The sequence below is a fragment of the Phascolarctos cinereus genome, unplaced genomic scaffold, assembly GCF_003287225.1.
Source record: "Phascolarctos cinereus isolate Bilbo 61053 unplaced genomic scaffold, phaCin_HiC Scaffold_3;HRSCAF=262, whole genome shotgun sequence".
NCBI classification, from domain to species: domain Eukaryota; kingdom Metazoa; phylum Chordata; class Mammalia; order Diprotodontia; family Phascolarctidae; genus Phascolarctos; species Phascolarctos cinereus.
The window spans coordinates 156,255,168-156,274,576 of record NW_027555736.1 but is presented as its reverse complement, the minus strand read 5'-3'; the positions used below and the strand labels follow the sequence as shown (position 1 = coordinate 156,274,576).

Below are 19,409 nucleotides of genomic sequence, written 5' to 3'. Positions count from 1 at the left end.
GCTTATAAAACAGATTCCTAGCTGCAAGCCATGTGATCAAGGCTAAAACTCACCTATCATCAAAATAATTAGGTGCCTCAATTGCTGAAGGCTTGTGTTCTGTAAAATAGGATTGGTTCCAGATTTTCACATCCACATGTAAAACATCCATTTATATTCCTTTCAGAGCCACTGTAGTAAACATCAAACAAAGCTGCTAGCTTTCCTATGAACACCATTTTCAGCAGCATAGCCAACTTTGGATGCTTGTATAACCTTGTACCCATTTTTAAAAGTGAATCAGGTTTGCAAAAAAAAAAGTCTCCAGAAGAATAGTAAGGTGCTTTAAGAAAATGTATTGTTGATACTACCATTTGGGAATGCTATTTAAGCATTCTTTCAGGGAGCTATAGAGTGACATTGGTCATCACAGACATGGAGAATGGTAAATTGATGATTATAATGGGAAACTATTGCTGCTTTCCTTGGAAGATTGACTTGAGAAGAGAATGTATTATACAGAAGTCATGAGACTGAGTCTCCACCAGACCTCCTGCCAGTATATCAATGAGGTCTTTGCATCTCTTCTATCCTTGACCTCTTAATCACTCCTTTCTCTCCTCCATCTCAGCTCAAATTGCAAGTTTACTGCTTCTATTTTGACTTTGATGCTGTTTGCATTTTGAATCTAGGAGTGTTTCTACAACTCAGATTCCTCCCTCCTGACTTGTTGCCAAGGTCCACTATCTTTGTGTCTTTGAATTATCATCTCTACCTGATTAGGTAGACATGCTTTAACAGGAAAAAGAATTTCTCAAAGATCCCAGTACACAGGAACCCTTTGAAGAGCTTGATGCATCCTCCAGAAATCCTAATTAGTTACTTTGTAACATCAAAAGTTATTGGTAAAAAAAAAAAGTAGTTTCCAAGTCATCTTGAATAGTCAGTGGACTTCTAAAACCTGAAGTGAGCCAGGGTTAGACTATATAACAACAGCAAAACAAAAGAACCTGTGGGTTCTTCAGTTGTTGGAAGCATTTCAGAAGAGTTCAGTTGTTATGCTACTGAGTATAATTCTTAGAGGATAGAAGGATGGCGAAAATAAGTGAACTAACTTTCCTGTTACCCCCCTGGGACTCAAACCATGCCACCTCCTGAAGTGTGATATGAGTTTTCATTGCCTGGCTTTCACCAGAGAGATCAAAGCTGCAAGATGAAAAAAGTTGACAACGTCGAGGTAGTGGCCATGACTCGAGGCCCCAACAGGGAAATTAACTTCATAACCTTAAGTCTTTTTGGTGCACGGACTCAACTGAAAAAGGACTAGAGTGAAATAAAGATCAAATTCTGCCTGATGTTTTCTGAGAGCAGGCTGAGGCATGCTTCTGGGAAAGATCTCAAGGCTAGGAAGACTGCTGCCTTGGCGCTCTCTCATCCGTGATAGAGGACTTCCGTCAGCACAGCTGGGAATCCTGCACTTTGCATACACACTTGGTACCCACCCATATGGAATAAACTCTTTCCAAATGTTTGGAGCAGTGTCTGTGTGTATGTGTGTGTTTAATGTTTGGAGTGTATCACCATAACCACTGCCAGCCATCCTCAAAAGTAGCCTTCCTGGTTTGATTGTTTGTGTCCTCCAACTTCCAAACACTGCAACTGTACTGGGAATAAGTAATATGTTAATTCTGTGTTCTGGAGTTAGTCTTCATTATCCGCTGGACCCTGACTTGTCTCGAAGTTTTCTATGTTTCTACTTTCTGAGCACAGGTGAGACGGAAGGAAGAGTTGTTTTGTTTTTTCCCCCCCAGTACTGCAAAAGAAAAAGAAAAAGAATGTTAAATAAGAGAGATTACAGTCTAGCCTCAATTTACTAACAGTTTGTTTGCAAGATAGAGTCTGTGTAAGAAACTTTTTAAGAAACATTTGTTTTTCATTATTTCATTCATTTATTTTCTAAACCAAGTAGTCATTTTGATTCAGTTAAAATACCATTTGTACGATGTCACAGAATATCCAGATCATTCGTTGCTGTTCCTGGGGTTTTGTTCAGATGAATGCATTATTAGAAATCTCATTCACCATGATTTCCACATTTTCTATAACCTAAAGTTGATATAAAACTGACTCCCAGCATCTCACGGATGAATTAACAAGTAATCGAAGTGCTTCAAACCAGGGTGTATTAAACCCGTTATCACCATCTCTTACTTCCTCCAGAATCTTTTTGTCTCTTCTGTTTTGATGGGTAGTTTGAAGGTTTAAGTGGCTTTGGTTGGGGTAGGCTAGAATGCTGGGGGAGTGGAATTCAGTGATACTTGATGTAACAAGAGAGCTATGAATAGCTCGCCATCTCCAACTTAAATTATTTCTGAGGTTTTTATTGTGGAGTGATATTTTTATGTGGACAGGAATTCGTTTGTTATTCAAGGTTATTTGTTGAATCAAATTCTTTGTAGATGGCTGGACTAAGGATTATTTCAATGGTCATAAGAATAGCTACTTTACAGTTCTATTAACTGTATTAGTGTAACTGTATTAACTGTAAAGTGTAGAGTGGAAATAGTCCTAGATTTGAAGTGAGAGGACCTAAGCTCTAGTCACTTTAGTTCACTGAACCTCAGTTTCCTTACATGTAAAGTGAAGGGATTGTGTAGAACATCTGAGAAAAGATGGGATGTCTAGTCAGAACCTGTGTTCAGATCTCAGCTCTTCTATCTGCTATGTGACTGAGAGATTTTTTTCCTCTCTAGGCCTCCATTTTCCTCCTTTGAGAAATGTTAGGGCTATATTAGGTCTAGATATTATGATGTCTAATTTCCATATGATCAACTAAAGCAGATATTCTAGGTATGTGGAAGTGCTGTCTACCTGTTTGGGGAAATAGTTATTTGGTACCTAAAATAGGAGATCTTTCAGTCATTCAAAAATATATTTAAGTACTTTAGCATCAGAATATTTGAACTTTTTTACTATTGTTTTTAAACAAGATTCTCGGGCATTGTAGTTTAGCAATAGATGAAGCTTCATCTGCTTGAAGAGTTTTAATCTGAGATAATTTATTCACTTAACACACAAACAGAAATTAAATTTCCCTGAAAGATGATGCTTTTGAAAACAGAAACTAGGAAATGAGTAATTTCAACTGCTTTTTAGGTGATTAGTATAACCATTTCGTGGTTTAATTTTTAATATTTGCTCAATTTTTGAGCCAGGTTTTAAAATCCCAGTTTACTTCATTTCCTTTCTCCTTTGGAATTTTATAGTCTTGTGTTTCTCAATATGTGCTTCAGGAAAATGTTATAAAAATCCAAGACTTATCAAATTAGTATTTGGCATTGAAAGACTATTGTCTTTTAATAGTCTTTTAAAGCTTTAAGTTGGCAAAAAAAAAAGTGCTTTGGGAACACATTGAAATAAATTACAGAGTGTTTGGGTTCCTTTTTTCTTGCTTATTTATTTTAATGATAAAGACTTAAAATGAGCTGCTGAAAAGGAAGTTTGGGGTTAAAGGTAAAACTGGAGATTAGTAATAACCTTATTTGATCTGGGCCATTCCAGAGGCCCCAGAAATATTAGGTGTTGACCTGAGACGTGTGCTTGCTGCCTGGTACCTTGGTTCAAGTCTTTCTTTAGTTTAGTGGTAAACAATTGCTCTGTCTTTAGCATGAAGTCCTCTGACATCTGTCAGTTGTTCCCCATCAGGAGTGCGATTTCATTTTCAAGCTGGTATATAGGAGATAAACAGCGTTTATATTTATCAGAGCCTAGTTCTTATTTTCTTCCATATTCTTTTTTTTTTTAATGCTTGTTAATGATACTGAATAACATTTCCTCCTTGAGCTCTTTTTTGCCTTCATTGTTCACCATCCTGGAGGGATTTAACCCATACTCATTCCTGTGGGCTCTTTTTTGATTTTTATTTTGCTTTGTTTCCCTTAGAGCAATGGATAGAAACATGATATTCCCAGATAGAAGTAAATAGCCCCAAGTTATCTCTTATTATTTAGAAGTACCTCACTCAGTCATTGAAAAATGCAAGCCAAAGCTAATTGATCTAAATCTGTTAGAAAACTGCCTTTTTCTTAATGCTAAGAAACGTTAGATCAAGTTGCTTTAAGGATCAATGTGGATAAATATTTTTGAACAAGGTAGACTGTATAAGTCTCAGATATATTGTCTCTTATGAGGGAAAAAGAACCGAAAGCAATTTTTACTCCCTACCAATAGAATGGTCTTTTAGAAATGCAGATTGGCTTCGTGTACTGAAGAAATTCTCTCCACAAAGTTTATGAAGCTTTCGAGAATACCTCTATGACTTTACTTTTCCTAGGCAATTTCTATAAGCAGAAAAACTGTTTGTGGGTTTATTTTCATTAAGCTTACATAATTTTAAAATGCTTTTTAAAGTTTGTTCCTACTTTTTAAAAAGTTCTAACATTTTTGTGATTTAAAACCATCTTGTAATTTGAAAACATTTTTGTGTTGCTGCCAAGACAATTGCTAAGAAAACACAGTTAAACTGATTTTTAAGGTAGGAGTTATATATTCATAGTAATCGACAGAGTGCAGATAAGAGTCCTAACCAATAAATAAATAAATAAATGAACAACTCTTCAGATAAGGCAGAATAGCTTCAAAATGAACAATGCAAACTGTTCTTTAATCAATATATGGATTAATACTAATTAATTGAAATCAGTATTCAGTATATAGTATAATTTGGACAAATGGGCTGCAATGAGATTCAGAATCAGAAGGGGATTCACACAGTACTTTTGGGTTTCTACCCTAATCCGACATCCTCTTATTCATCAGCTAATTAGATTTAACATTTTCCATTGTGGGTACTAAAGCCATTGGTCAAATTAAATGAAAACAAGTCCCTCTGTGAGTGCTCCAGCGAAAGTATGGCAGTGGATGGGGGTGGGGAGAGAAGAGGAATGAGATTTTAGAATGCAAGATGATGTCATTTTCTGGGATGGAGCTTTTATTCTGAAGTGAGGGCCTCCATGATTATTGAAATTTGGCGGATGGCAGGGAGAACAGTTCACCCTCCCCAGCTACTCTCCCAATAGCAGCTTGTCAGCTGTATGCTAACAAGATGAACAATTAAAACTCCATCCTATCTGGCTGGCCCCAGGGCCCCTGACTCAGACAAAGGACTGTTTGTACACCTGTTGTGTATGTGGACAGAGCCATTTGAATGCAGCTCTGCAGATTAAAGGGAGGACTTTGGAGGAGAGAGTGAGCAAGGGTTAAAAAGGGATTGTAAGAACTGTGAAAGTTATATTCTCCAGAAAATGTAAGAGGGCCATTTGCAAGGGGAATCAGGTTACAAAGAGAAAGTTTCTGCTAACTTCATTAAGATGAGAAACTCCAGACTTCAAGCTCTAAACTATTTGAGGATTTTATAGAAAGTTTATATTTTTGCTCTATGTGCCAATAAATGAAAATGCCTTCATTTGGAAATCAGTAATTTATATAAGCATGATAAAATACTTGGTTAAAATATGCCGTGGAGAGGCACTTGTTTGTTGTCTAGATCTTTTAAAAAGCCTTAGAAGCTGAAGACAGACTCCTAGTTAAGATGGTCATCATCGGCTAGCCAGCCTAGGGTTCACCCATTTTAAAAAGTCAAGGAACACAACTTTGATAAGTCGAGCTTCAGAAAAGCAATGACAGCCCAAATCAATAGCTTTAGGAATGTGGCGGGTGAAGGTTGACTTGGTAGGCAAACTAGAATAAGTTGTGGCTATCCTTTGTTCTCCTAATTCATCCAGTTGAAATAGCTAACAACCAAAAATCACATGTATGAGATGAAAAATAGAAATAGTGAAAAGACTGAAAAATTAACTATGAAATTTGATATTACCATTACCATCATATTTTAAATTTTAAATTAACATGTACTGCTAAAAATGCAGGAAAACTTTTAGTTTTCATCTCACATTGGCTTAATTCACATTACATTATTTGCAGAAGAGTTAAAAAAAAAGCTATAACATTTTAATTCATTTCCCATTAATTATTTTAACATGAAGATTCAACATGTATTTCAGTAACCAAAAAGATTTAACTTACAATTCAGTAAGCGTTAACATGAGAAGAAACCTGTCAGACTCAAGACTGATTTTATTTGCTGCCTATTTTCTGAATCATTCAAAATTGCTGTGTTGATCCTTAGACCTAAGCCTTAGGGTTTTTTGTTGTTGTTGCTGAAGAAGTGGAAAATTGTGTTGTGTTTCCCCCCCCCGCCTTTTTTTTTTAAATTAATGTATGGACATCTTCTGGGTTATAACACCTTTGTTTCCCACTGTATCTTTCTCTTCCTTTCCCAGTAAATTGTCCCTTATAACACAGGAGGAAAAAGGAGAAGAAAAAGTTTAGCAAAACTAACCAACACCTCAAATAAGTCTAACATTATACACAGTGCTCCACACCCGTAGTCCTTTCCCAGTACAAAAGGTGGGAAATACATTCTTAGGTCTCTTTTTTAGAGCCAAATTGGTATCATAGTTTTTTAAATATGGGGTTTTTTTTGAGTCAGCTCACCCCTGAAGAGATAGGTTCTCCTTGTCTCTAACTTGCAAGAAGGCATCCTCATTTTAAGAACAAGCATAACCAAAATATACCTTCTAAGGTAGAGTTTTATGAAACATGTAAAAATATCTCTTCCTTCCTCCTTACAAATTTCACAAATAGTTTTTCATTTTTAAGCTTTACTTCCCCACTCACTCAATTTTGGTCATGTAAGCCTATATGTCAATTTCATAAGATTTATGAAAAATGAAGGGCAGATTTGGGAACTCTTTCAGAAGACAAGTTTACTGTAGTATTATGAAATTATATACTACTTTAAAAGGCATATACAATCAAGTCTTGGTTATCCACTCCCAATAAAAGGAGTAGTAACACAAGTAATCCTGAACCAAGAATAATGTTGAAATAATCTGAATTTAGTTATGAGAGACATTAAATGATTGGAGATGGGGTAAGGATCCATAGCAACATTTTAAAAAAATAAATAACTTAAGGCTGGACCTAGAGTTAGAAAGACCTAACTTTGAATCCAGCCTCAGACTCTTAGTGGCCCTGCTCAAGTCACATGACTGCTACCTGCCTCAGTTTCATCCTCTGTAAAATGGGAATAATACTAGTGCCTACCTCTTAGGGTTGATGTGGGGCTGACATGAGATAATATTTGTAAAGCACTCTGCAAACTTTAAAGCACTAATATAGCTGTTATTAATACAGTATATCTAATCTTCTGCCAGAATGATCAGTGACTGGCCTAAAACCTCACTTTTAGTTCCTTTCTTCTGTTTCAGCTCATGGGAAACCATGTATATTAAACAAAGGATAAACTTGCGTAAGGGCATTTATCTCTCTCTGGGTAAAACCCATACTAAGACATGAAAGATAAAAGCTATATTAATTACTCAAGAGGGATTCAAAGCTCAGCAGTTTACTAGGATTGAAGGATTTATTGAAAAACAGTGGTTCTCATGTGTAACTCTGGGCAATAAACCTATTTAATTAAAGGCTTAATCTTCTAGTTGACATGTTTGCTACTGTTCCACTAAAAAGCTTCATCTGTAGCCAGTTTTAATAAGAATAAAATAATAGACAGTTGCACAGGCTTGGCTAACCTGTCTTTGATGGCCATTTTTGGTCAATTTCTAATTGCATTCTTTTGATTAAAGATCAGAATGAACAGTTTGGCATTTTATGTACTCTAAAAACTTTTGCACTAAATTATCTGAAATTATTGATTAGTCTTTGCCATTCTTTTAAAAAAATTTTTTTTGAAGGATAGTCTGGGGAAATATGAGAAATAATGAAAACATGTACATTTAGCAAAAGTTTCTACATATTTATACTTCAATATAAGCACATATGTTATAAATTGTTTTAAATGGCATAGCTTTCTAAGGAATTAAGTGTATTAATTAAAATCAGCATACTTATGAATTTACTCGTGGAGAAAAAACCCTGGACAAAGAATTGGAAGTACTATAGAAATGTGAGCCATCATTATTCAACACTGAATTTGGAGTCAGAAGTGGTGGGTTCAAATCCTGGTTCTTGACCATGAGCAAGTTACAAAATCTTTCTAGGCCTTGGCTTTCCTCCTCTCTAAAATGAGGAGGTTGGAGTAGATGACCTCTAAGGCCTCTTTCAGCTCCAAGATCTTATGATCTATTATTATTTTCTGTTAAGGATTTTTAATTAAAGTTTTATTTTTTGATTAACAGAAATCTGTTTTCTATTTCTGTTTTCCCTGCCCACCCCTACCCCCATAGGGATGCAGGGAGGGGGAATCCCTTGTAACAAATATGCAATAGTCAGCAAAAACAAATTTCCCTAATGTATACATTCAAAAAATGCACGTCTCATTCCTTACTCTGCATTCATCACCTCTCTTTCAAGAAGTGGATAATGGAGGCAGCTAGGTGGCGCAGTGGATAGAGCACCAGCCCTGGAGTCAGGAGGACCTGAGTTCAAATCCAGCCTCAGACACTTGACACTTACTAGTTGTGTGACCCTGGGCAAGTCACTTAACCCCATTGCCTAGCCAATAAATAAATAAATAATAAGAAGTGGATAACATACTACATCACCCATCCTGTGGAATCAAGGATGATTATCATTTTGATCATATTTCTAAAGTTTTGAAAGTTGTTCATCTTTATGGCATTGTCGTTACTGTATGAATTATTCTCCTGTAGACTCATCATAGCTGATGCAAAGTGAAGTGAGCAAAACCAGGAGAACATTGGACACAGTAACAGTAATATTGTATGACAACCAACTGTGAATGACTTAGCTATTCTCAGCAGTACAAAGATCCAAGACAATTCCGAATGACTTATGATGAAAAATGCTCTTCATCTCCAGAGAAGAAACTGATAAGAGTCTGAATACAGATAGAAGCATACTTTTTTAAACTTTTTTCTTTTTCTTTTTTGCTCTATTTTCTTTCACAACGTGGCTGATACAGAAATTTTTTTTTACCACTGTGCATATATAATCTCTATCAAATTGCTTGCCTTCTCCAGGAGGGGAAAAATTTAGAATTCAAAATTTTTTTAAAAAATGAATGTTAAAAATTGTTGTTACATGTAATTGGAAAAAAATATAAAAATTTTTAAAGTTCTGCTTCTGCTCATTTCTGTTTTTATCAGTTTATATAAGTCTTCAAAATTGTTCTTTTTTATAACGTTGATGCTGTAGTGTAAATCAGACCTGCACAACTTATGGCCCACAGGCCACTTGCAGTACACCAAAGGATTTTGGACAGCCCTCTACATTTTTCACACACTGCCCAAAATCCTTTGACGTGCCACAAGCAGCCAGCATGCCATAGGTTGTGAGGCCTGGTATAAATTGTTCTTCTGGTTCTGCTTACTTCATTCTGTATCAGTTCCTACAGATCTTTCCATACCTCTTTGAAATCATCTATTTCCTCGTTTCTTACCACTCATAGTTTTCCATAATATTCATATAACAGTTTATTCTGCCACTTCCACTGATGGGCATTCCCTCAGTTTCTAATTTGCCACTATAAAAGAGCTGCTATAGATATTTTTGTATGCCTAGAACCTTTTCCTCAATCTCTTTTAGATATAGACATTAATTGCCAGGTTCATTCAGGTCTTGGGTTATTTTCTTTATTCCTGTATCACCTACATTTCTGCATCTTGGTACTGTGCTAAGGATTGGATTCTCCAAGTTAAAATATATAGTAATAGTGCAGGGGAGTGGGGTTGAAGAAGTCTAGAGAAATGAGAATTATTGAAGGCAGGAATTGCCCTCTGTGCGCTAAGAAGTTGCAGAGAGTGCTGAATCAGTAGCTTAATTTAAAAGAAAATGAGTCCTTCAAGGCTTGATATACTTATAAAAGATAATTTTCAGTGGAAATGGGTCCTAGATTTCTCCAAATCACCTGCTAGTAGTACAGAGTATGATTTTATACCCAGAAATGATAAACTTCAAATGAACAACAACAAAAAAAGAAACATTCATAAAATTCATGGAAATCTATTGCCCCCTTCCCCAAAAAAAGTTGCATTGGGACTTAAATATTTTGCTCATTTTTTTTGTTTTATCATGGCAAAAAAAATCTATTGGCCAGTATTCTGATGTTGACCTTTTCTGAACTTAGCTAGACTGGTTCTTGCAAAGCAGATACAGTTTCGGAATTGCCAGTTCTGAACTGAAATCCTTTCCAGCTTCTTCACAGGACCTCCCAAGAGATTCACATCACTGACATATCTTTTAGGAATTTGGAGTTACTTCTCCATCACAGCAAGGCATCAGAGTTAGAATTTTATGGAAGTAGAAAAGTCACATAGAAGAGTTCATTAAATGACATTAAATGCCAGAATAGGCATTGGACTAGATGGGTAAAGAGAATGAGAGCCAACAAATGGATAGTCCAGGCACTGTCTTGGTACCTCGAACGTATTAAATGAATCAGTGGAAGGCCTCCTATGTGTCAGGTGGATTCTCTATAGAAGATTAATGGGAAAAGATGGGATAAGCATTGCATGTAAAGAGAAGACATGGAGGACCTGTGAACTACATCAGAGGAGGAAGTCACAAGGAAATGGATGCATCAGTGTTTCAAAGCAAGGTTGACTTTAATGAGATTTCATTTAGATTAGCCAAAAGTCACATAAGTAAAAACAGAACCAAATGGAGAAATACTTCATTCTCCAAGGTATGTGATGGAGACCTGAAAGAATTCCCCATTGTGCTCCACACCCCCTCACTGTGCAGTTGATTAGGAGAACTCTGTGCCACTAGATTTCTTTTTCTTTTCTCTAGAGTTCAAAGTACCACCCATCAAATAAATAAATCCAAAATGGGCCAGCAGACTAATCCATTGGGAGAAGCTCCTGACCTTGGAAGGGCATGATAGTAATATCTTCTGTATCTGATTTAATGATTTAGGTAAAAATGTTGTTTTAGTTGGATTTAAAAGGCAACATAAATATCAGGACACATTTGATACACCTGCAAGATAGAAAATATTGCTTAAAAATTTCTAGTTTTATATGCCTCATATCTACCTCTCTGCATATTTGAATTAAAGTGTTTTGGTCCTGTATACAATGATAGAAATTCTTTCTTTGCTTTAGGTTGGAACTCATCGGGAAGACTCCGTCAACCTTAATGGCAATCATTCAGTCCTGTCCAGTACCGTCCCTGCTTCAAGCACAGACTTGAATCACAAAACACAAGAAAATTACAGGGGTAATAATTTGATCCATTGTTCTTTTACATTAATAATGTAACCAGAGTGCTCTCTAGCTTGTAATATTTCTCTTTGTGGTCTCCAAATCATAAGTCCAAAAAATAAGTACAAATCATAAGACCTACTAGCAGGTCCCCAGCGCACTGATTTGGATGTGCCAAGCACTAATGTCCAGTTTATAAGGTTCTAGTGGACTCTTAGTGGCCAAGAGAGTTATGTTTAATGTCCCCCTCGGCCAAATAACCATTCCCCTGTCTACTCTCAATCTCACCACACCTTTCTCTCCTTTACTTACACCCTTGACTGCAGCTGAAAACACAAGTCCCTTGGGAACAAAGAGGAGGATTTTCCTGGGTGTGTTGGGTGCACTCAATATGAGTGGGAACCTTCTAGCATCTGAATGATGATAATTCAGTACAAGCAGCTAGAATTAAAACCTAAACATGTAAAATAGGTACACTGAGCATTCTGCTGCCTACTTTAAGTGTGTCAGTCTTACTCACCTTTCACTGGCAGGACTCAGCTGAGCACTTTGTGGAAATACATTAGCTCTTTTATCTCACCTCCAATTATAATTTAGTATGCTCGATTTTTTTTACCGCCTGAAACCTGAAATAATCTATTTCCTTATAATAATAGAAAAACTCCTTACTATCAGGGTCATGTGTGTTCTTTTTAGCATAAATGCAATAGAATTTTCTCTGGAGCTGATGGACAGGGATGGGCAAAAAAAAAGACTGAAGATCAGCATGATTTTGGTGTGTGTTTTGAGATTTATTCATCCTGCTGTGAACATGATCTTTCCCACCCCCACCCCACCCAGTCTCCCTGATGAACATACTCAGAATAAGGACAGGTCATTAAGCACTAAGAGAGATGTCCTTGTGGTTTTTAGTTCTAATTCAGAATTGAGCCCATTTATAGTGGAGTAACTGAGTATTATTTTCTCTGTCATTTGAATCATCAGGTGGCCTGCAGAGCCAATCTGGGGCTGTTGGTCCAACAGAAATCAAGTCTGAAAACAAGGAAAAGGATGAAAATCTCCATGAACCTCCTTCATCTGATGACATGAAATCAGATGATGAATCCTCTCAAAAAGATATAAAGGTTTCATCTCGAGGCAGAACAAGGTATTTGTCAGCAACCTGGTATTAAATCTTAAAACCATTGACTATTTTAGCTTGGCCACAAATAAAAGTAATGACAAAATTAAAGACTGTCATCATTCAGTAAGTACTTACTGTGTGCCTATTATAGGGGTGGGGAACCTTTGGCCTCAAGGCCACATGTGGCGTTCTAAGTCCTTGGGTGCGGCCTTTTGACTAAGTCCCAAGTTTTACAGAACAAATCCTTTTATTAAGGGGATTTGTTTGTGTGGAATTTGGATGTAAGCAAAGGGTTGCACTTGAGGACTTTGAAGCCACAGGTTCCCCACCCCTGGCCTATTACATGCCTACTACTGTGCTCTGTCAGACACTGTGGAGGGAAGGATGTTATGGTGGTGTGGAAGATTATGTCACAATCGTCACCTTCAAGAAGCGTATGGTCTGAGAGAGATCAGATGTAAATAGCTGAAGCAGAGAAGTTAACTTGTACAAGTAGGTGCTTACTAAATTTTTTAAATTGAATGACATATCCTTAAGTACTAAATTATATCATATGGACTGTTTTTAAAAGGGTCTATAATAAGAGCTAGGTAAGAGCTCAGTATGAACTTGATTTGTCAGGAACAGTTTCACAAAGCTTTAAAGTATAGGTAAGAATTTGGATGGTTAAAGAATAATTACTGGGGCAGCTAGGTGGCACGGTGGATAGAATACCAGTTCAGGAGGACCTGAGTTCAAATTTGGCCTCAGATACATAACTTACTAGCTGTGTGACCCTGGGCACGTCACTTAATCCCAATTGCCTAACCCAAAAAAAAAAAAAAAGAAGAATTACTTACTGATCCCTTTGCAGATTCTGTTATACACACATTTATAATACACACATGTATTTACATGTGTATGTAATTTTCCTTTGTTTTACAAGAGTATTGGTGCTGAGAATTATTGTAATCCATGTATGCTGTGGATAGAAGAGCAAATATATCTTTCCCATGCTCCAGACATTCATAGATTTCCCTCTGGTTTGTTATTGTAGTTGCTGTTTATAAAGCTTGGCATTATTTGTAGCGGCACTTGTCACTTCTTCTGAAGAAAGACGGGGATAATAAAACATCACATTATCATTTTCTTTTGTATTACTTTAGAAGAGATTCATCTGTTGTTGGGTTGGACCAATTGACCTTTCTAATCAAGGTCTCTCACAACCCTGGTACTTTATCTACCCTTCAGCGCCATCTTGATTCTTTTTTATCTCTTTGGGAATGACACTTTTAGTCAAGTAAAGGAAATTTGAATTCCATGCTGTACAAAAATATTTCAAAAATTTCCGTGATTTGTGAGTTAACAAGCATTAATTGAGTCCCCTTTCTGTAGTTGACACCACAGATATCAGTAGATGCTTAAAGAGCAGAGGAAAATCCCTTTTCTTTGAAGATGTGATTTCTATATGCTAAAAGGACAAGGTCAGTGTAGCATCTGATTTTTCTAACAAGTTCGTGGGATGTCCAAGGTAGGCTATCCAGAAGAATGACCCTGAAGATTTATAGGTCCTACAGTAATGACAAATCATTTTTTCTCCAGCACAAAAAAAGCGCGTATTTACTGTCAACCTTCTCCATCTCCCCCTTCGCTCTGCCTCCCACTCCCACCATAGAGTAAAAACGAAAAGAGATAACTGGGATGTATTTTGATTTTGTAGCAGTACTAATGAAGATGAAGATTTGAACCCAGAGCAGAAAGTAGAAAGGGAGAAGGAAAGGAGGATGGCTAACAATGCCAGGGAACGCTTGCGTGTTCGGGATATTAATGAGGCATTCAAAGAACTAGGAAGAATGTGTCAGCTTCACTTAAAGAGTGAAAAACCCCAGACAAAGCTCCTTATTCTTCACCAGGCCGTGGCAGTCATCCTCAGTCTAGAGCAGCAAGTCCGAGGTAAGTGCTTCCCCATTGGCAAAACAAAACAAAACAAAAACAAAACAAAACAAAAACAAAACCGCATGGCTGTTCTAACTCAGGAGGACAGGTTTTTTTTCATTGTTTGTTTTTTTGTTTTGTTTTTTGTTTTTTGCTGTGACTCCTTAGATGTAAGACCTCAGGATTTCCCAGTGATCCTAGCCCCTCTGCTACTCTTGTCAGTTAGGCAGTATTCACCTTCAGAACTCTGATGACTTTATGGCACTTAATAAATGCTTACTGGTTGACGATTGCTTTCTGAATACAGTCACTACCTGTGGACCTCCAGCCTCATTCACAGGGAATGAGCATCCTCATTTAGCTTAATTTTCTTGCTCTTGTTGACTTTTGTCTGACCTCCTAGAATCTAGCCCGCCTAGATTTAAGTTACTTTCCAGTACTTCCCTGCCTTAGGTGACATCTCTGGACTTGAATTCACTCCAACCAGACTGACAATATGTACCTGATATTTCTATCCCTATCCACTAATTTGATTCCCAACCTTCTGCCTGCCCAAGTCAGATCTCATCAGGCTACTTAGACCCTTGGTTCTACTTGGCCCTCCAAGTACCGTGAACTTGCTTGGCCAGTGTGCCCTGTGACATGCTTTTCCTTCTCGTGGTCAGAAGTACATATTCTGCAGGTATGTTTTCTGCCCACAAATTGTTTTCCCACCCTAGACTTTCTCCACCACCATGAGTGGTTTAATGGGCCTTTGGGGAAATTATGCAACTTCATCAATCAATACCACATATTTTTTTAGTATCTGTCCATATGCCTTCATCCTAACACAATTGGATATACATGTATAAGGCTTCCTTTACTGGGCCTTTCTGTAAAACTGATGAACTTGGCTTGGATTAACTGGGCATGATTTCTGACTATAACTTGCACCTTTGGGAGGGGAGATACATTTCACCCAATGAGGTAGATTCCCAGTAATGAGTCACGGGAGGATCTCCATGACCCCAGTCTGCCACAAGTGTCTGATATATGCCTTTAATGCCGTATGGAACAAACCAACCAAGTGTCCCATTTCAGGCTTTGCAGAAGTTGGACTAGATAATCTATTACCCTTCTAGTTCTAAAATTCTGTGATTCTGAGAGTGCCCTTGATTCAGATCAATAGGTAGAGGACAAGGCAACTGATCTTTGAAGAGAAGAAACCCATTTGGGAAGCACATAGTATCTGGTCCAGGTCACCACTAGTTATCAAAGCCGTTAACATATCTACTTCATTCAACATACAATTGTTTTTGAAGACCTGCTATGGGCAAAGCCCTATTTTAAGTGGTAAGATGATATAGCGTTTGATAACATACAGTCTCTGCCCTCGTGGGGTTTATAGCCTAGTAGGAAAAAAAAAAAAGCTAAAATCCTATTAGGCTTTTTTACAAAACTTTATGGTGATATGTTATCCAGAAATTAAAAAGAGAAGAGCAGATTCCCTGTTTGGGGAAAAAAAAAAAAAGAAGAAGACCGAAGGGCCCAGCACCTCTGCTAAGTTCTTATTCCTACCCAGGGTGCTGGTCATTTCACTCAAATCTAGCAAGTCCTATCAAGAACACTAATTGCATTAGTTTTACAGTTGCTAAGGAATCTGGAAAAGACCCACTCAAAGTCCATGAGGTTGTTGCCATTGCCAAGAAAGGATCTTGGAATACTACATTTTTTTTTTCAGTTGCAGTAGTCTTTTATTTTATTTCATTTTTTGTAATTAATTAATTTATTTTTAGTTTTCAACATTCACTCCCATATGATTTTGATTTTTAAATTTTCTCCCCCTCCCCAAGACAGTGTGCAGTCTGATATAGGCTCTACTTATGCATTCATATTAAACATATTTTCACATTAGTCATGATATAAAGAATTAGAACTAATGGGAAGAACCATGAGAAAGAAGAAAGAATACTACAATTTTAAGCCCTGCCCCTTCACTATGACAGCACTGTGGTGGGGCCAATTATAAAACATCCACCCTACCCACCCTCCAAAAGTCACAGGAAAACTGGTCTGCATATGATCTTTGTTATCAGCCTTTTGCCAACAAATGGTTGTTCAGGTGGTATTTAACCTGTTTACTACAGTGGTCCACTTCGTTGTCTTCGTTGAATGGAACTTTTGGTTATATCATCTGGTTGGTTGGTTTTTGTTTTTGCTTTGCTCAAATCCTCTCCTTCATCCATCGACTTCTTGGGCTAAAATTCCCTTGGAATAACCTTAGAGGAGTCTCCAAGACCTATTAGATCAAGACTTTTTAATCTTTTTTGTGTCATGGACCCCTTCTCAGAAAAAAAAAAAGTTTTTAAATGCATAAAATAAAATACATAGGATTGCAAAGGAAACCAATTTTATTGAGAAACGGTTCTGAAAATATTTTTTAATTAGTTCACATATCCCAAGTTAAGAACCCCCATGTTAGTTAGATATTTATATAAAGCTAGCCTCAAGATCTCATTTCCAAAATAGAGGCCAAATTTTTTTGGATGAGCCTGATCTTCACAGCCTAATTCACATGGGGTTTTTTATACCCTGGAGTTTTCACATGTGCGTTTTTCTTACAACGGGGCATACTTTTATACACTTGTCCAGTTAGCATCCTTGTCAAAAAAAAAATCCTCAAGAGAACGGATTTCCTATTTTGATTCAGTTTTTCTTCTTTATTTCTCTTTGTAAGTCAGTCTCTTTCCCTTCCTTCTCCTCTTTCCCTCATATACACATACTATACTTCCTAGTTATTCAGTCTTCCTTCACGTTCAAAAAGCTAGCCACTTTGTGTGTTAGACACATGAGAAAAGGCTACTCATCTCCCTTCCTTTGCCTCCAGTTCAAGAACAGCAATTGAAGTAGTTCTTTCCACAGTCATATCAAAGAAAAGTCACAGGGTATGCCCCAGCTCCCTGCGTCCCTTGAGAGGATGTCGCTTAACTTCGAGGGTAAAAATCCTCAGCCTTGGGGCTGGCTGAGTGGTCTGTCTGTTACTATAAAGCATTTTCTAAGCTGATGGAATTCCAGGCTAAGCCCAGATGTCTCCCAGGTATAGATGGTGTCAGCACTCATATCAATGTAGTGCACTGCATCTCCGCAGGATGCTCAAGGGGTTACAGTTGCTCACAGTGGCAGCTCAGACATTCATCCCCAGAGTAGGGTGGATTAGGTTTGAGGTGTTGGTACAGATCAAAGCAATCCCTAGAAGACTCTCTCTATCCGAAGTAACAGAGAGTAGAGACCAGACAAAATATTTGGACAGTGGGAGGCATGGATCTAGCTTTTCATTTGAACTCACATTTTGGGGAGAGAGCTTGATGTTTGCTGGGATCTACATTGTGATTTTGTTCAATGTGATGTACAGTTACATGGACATCAAGAAGTCCAGTAAAGAATGGCAGTTTTGTATCCAAGAATTATGACATCTGCTTCATAGTTTTTTGTTTAATAATGAAGGCTCTTTCTTCCCCCTCCCTGCCCTGTTACAGAGAGGAACCTAAACCCCAAAGCAGCCTGCCTTAAGAGAAGGGAAGAAGAAAAAGTTTCTGCCGTATCGGCAGAGCCACCAACCACACTGCCAGGAAGCCATCCTGGGCTTAGTGAAACTACCAACCCTATGGGTCATATGTAAACACCGGCCAGGTAGGTCTGGGGTTTGGTGGGGAGAAGAGCAGGGGAGGTAAAGAGTTACACTGCCTGGGCAAACTGATTTACTTCTCTCTAGATGAGAACCTAAGAGTGGAATTATGATGGCTTCAATTATTTTAAAGTTAATCTCCAATTTGGAAGCCTTCAATGTTGTCTTTCTGTTCTAAAAGTTGACATAGGGAACAAATCTTATTTAAGACCCAACTATTTACCATCCTCAAGATGTGATAATATCATATGATTCTTAGAGGGCTTTTGCTCCCCTCCCACTACCCTATATAAATGCAGTTTGTTACAAAAAGTCACATCCTGGACTCAGATGAATTTCCTTCTGATCCAGGAAGCAAATAGAAATATGGCCCATCCCTCCAGGAATATTTTGCCACCATTAATACTGTACATTACCCTGCTTAGAAATACTTGTCTGTCTCAGTCTGTCTAAAACTTTTATCATCCACTTCCCCTTAGATTTGTAGGACATTATTCCCTCAGCTTATCTCACACTAGGTATGCTGACAGGCAAGGGTATTTTCTTTCTTTTTTTGTGGGGGTGGGGTGGGGGGAGGCTAGGCAATGGAGTTACGTGACTTGCCCAGGGTCACACAGCTAGTAAGTGTCAAGTGTCTGAGGCCGGTTTGAACTCAGGTCCTTCTGACTCCAGGGGCCAGTGCTCTATCCACTGTGCCACCTACCTGCCCCCAATGCCAAGAGCATTTTTGAAACTGGCAAGCGGACTCACTTTTTAAGGGATGGGACCTTAATAAATAAAAAGGGGGAAAGAAATCATGGCATGTGGTCAGTATTCTTTTCTTTATCTTGGCTCATCTTCAAAGAATTATCTTACCACTGATGGTGGATGATTAATGAAAACACAGTTATTTGGTAATGATGCTTTTGCCCTTCATAATATATTAGAAACATGTTGCTTATGTTGTAAGAGGCTAACCCCAGAATCTGAATTATTTGAAGAATTTTTCCCCACTTCATTCATATCAGGTATATTCCTGTTATAAAAGTTAATTTCTACAACAACAACAAAAATAAAAGATTGAATAATATAATACTCGCTAGGCTCCTTTCAAGTAAGGAGTGTTTTATTCATTATATTTGTATCCCTTTTATTTGGCCTAGCAGATTCACACTCAGAGAGACTGAACCAGCCTAGGATGTAATTGAGAAATGTTGAACAAAATAAACAAAAATACAATAGAGCATTGATAATATTAATTTATGGCTTTCATGGATTTGTTTCTATTTGGGGTTTGACACCACTGACTTAACCCCTAGTAGGTGCTTAATAAATGTTTGCTGATTGATTGATTTAATTTTTAAAGCAATTACATTTTAGCCAGTCATATGGATTGAGAATGAAATTGTTAGCCAGATTGTTTGATGTTTTTTTTTTCTTCCATAGTATTTCTTTGTTTCATTAGTGTAGCCCTAGAACATGGAACTTCTACTCACCGACCCCT

At 37.5% G+C, this 19,409-nt stretch overlaps 1 protein-coding gene across 6 annotated transcripts in view; it reads left to right on the top strand.

Annotated features, from left to right (window-relative positions):
- Nucleotides 1-19,409, top strand: part of TCF12 (transcription factor 12) — a 416,785-nt gene that overhangs the window by 393,691 nt on the left and 3,685 nt on the right. For all 6 annotated transcript variants that reach the window (XM_020981635.2, XM_020981615.2, XM_020981646.2 and 3 more), the window contains 4 exons: nucleotides 11,127-11,241; nucleotides 12,210-12,372; nucleotides 14,048-14,280; nucleotides 17,778-17,931. In XM_020981635.2, the coding sequence (XP_020837294.1) occupies nucleotides 11,127-11,241; nucleotides 12,210-12,372; nucleotides 14,048-14,280; nucleotides 17,778-17,920 (654 nt within the window). In that variant the 3' untranslated portion in view covers nucleotides 17,921-17,931. The remainder of the gene's footprint in view (nucleotides 1-11,126; nucleotides 11,242-12,209; nucleotides 12,373-14,047; nucleotides 14,281-17,777; nucleotides 17,932-19,409) is intronic.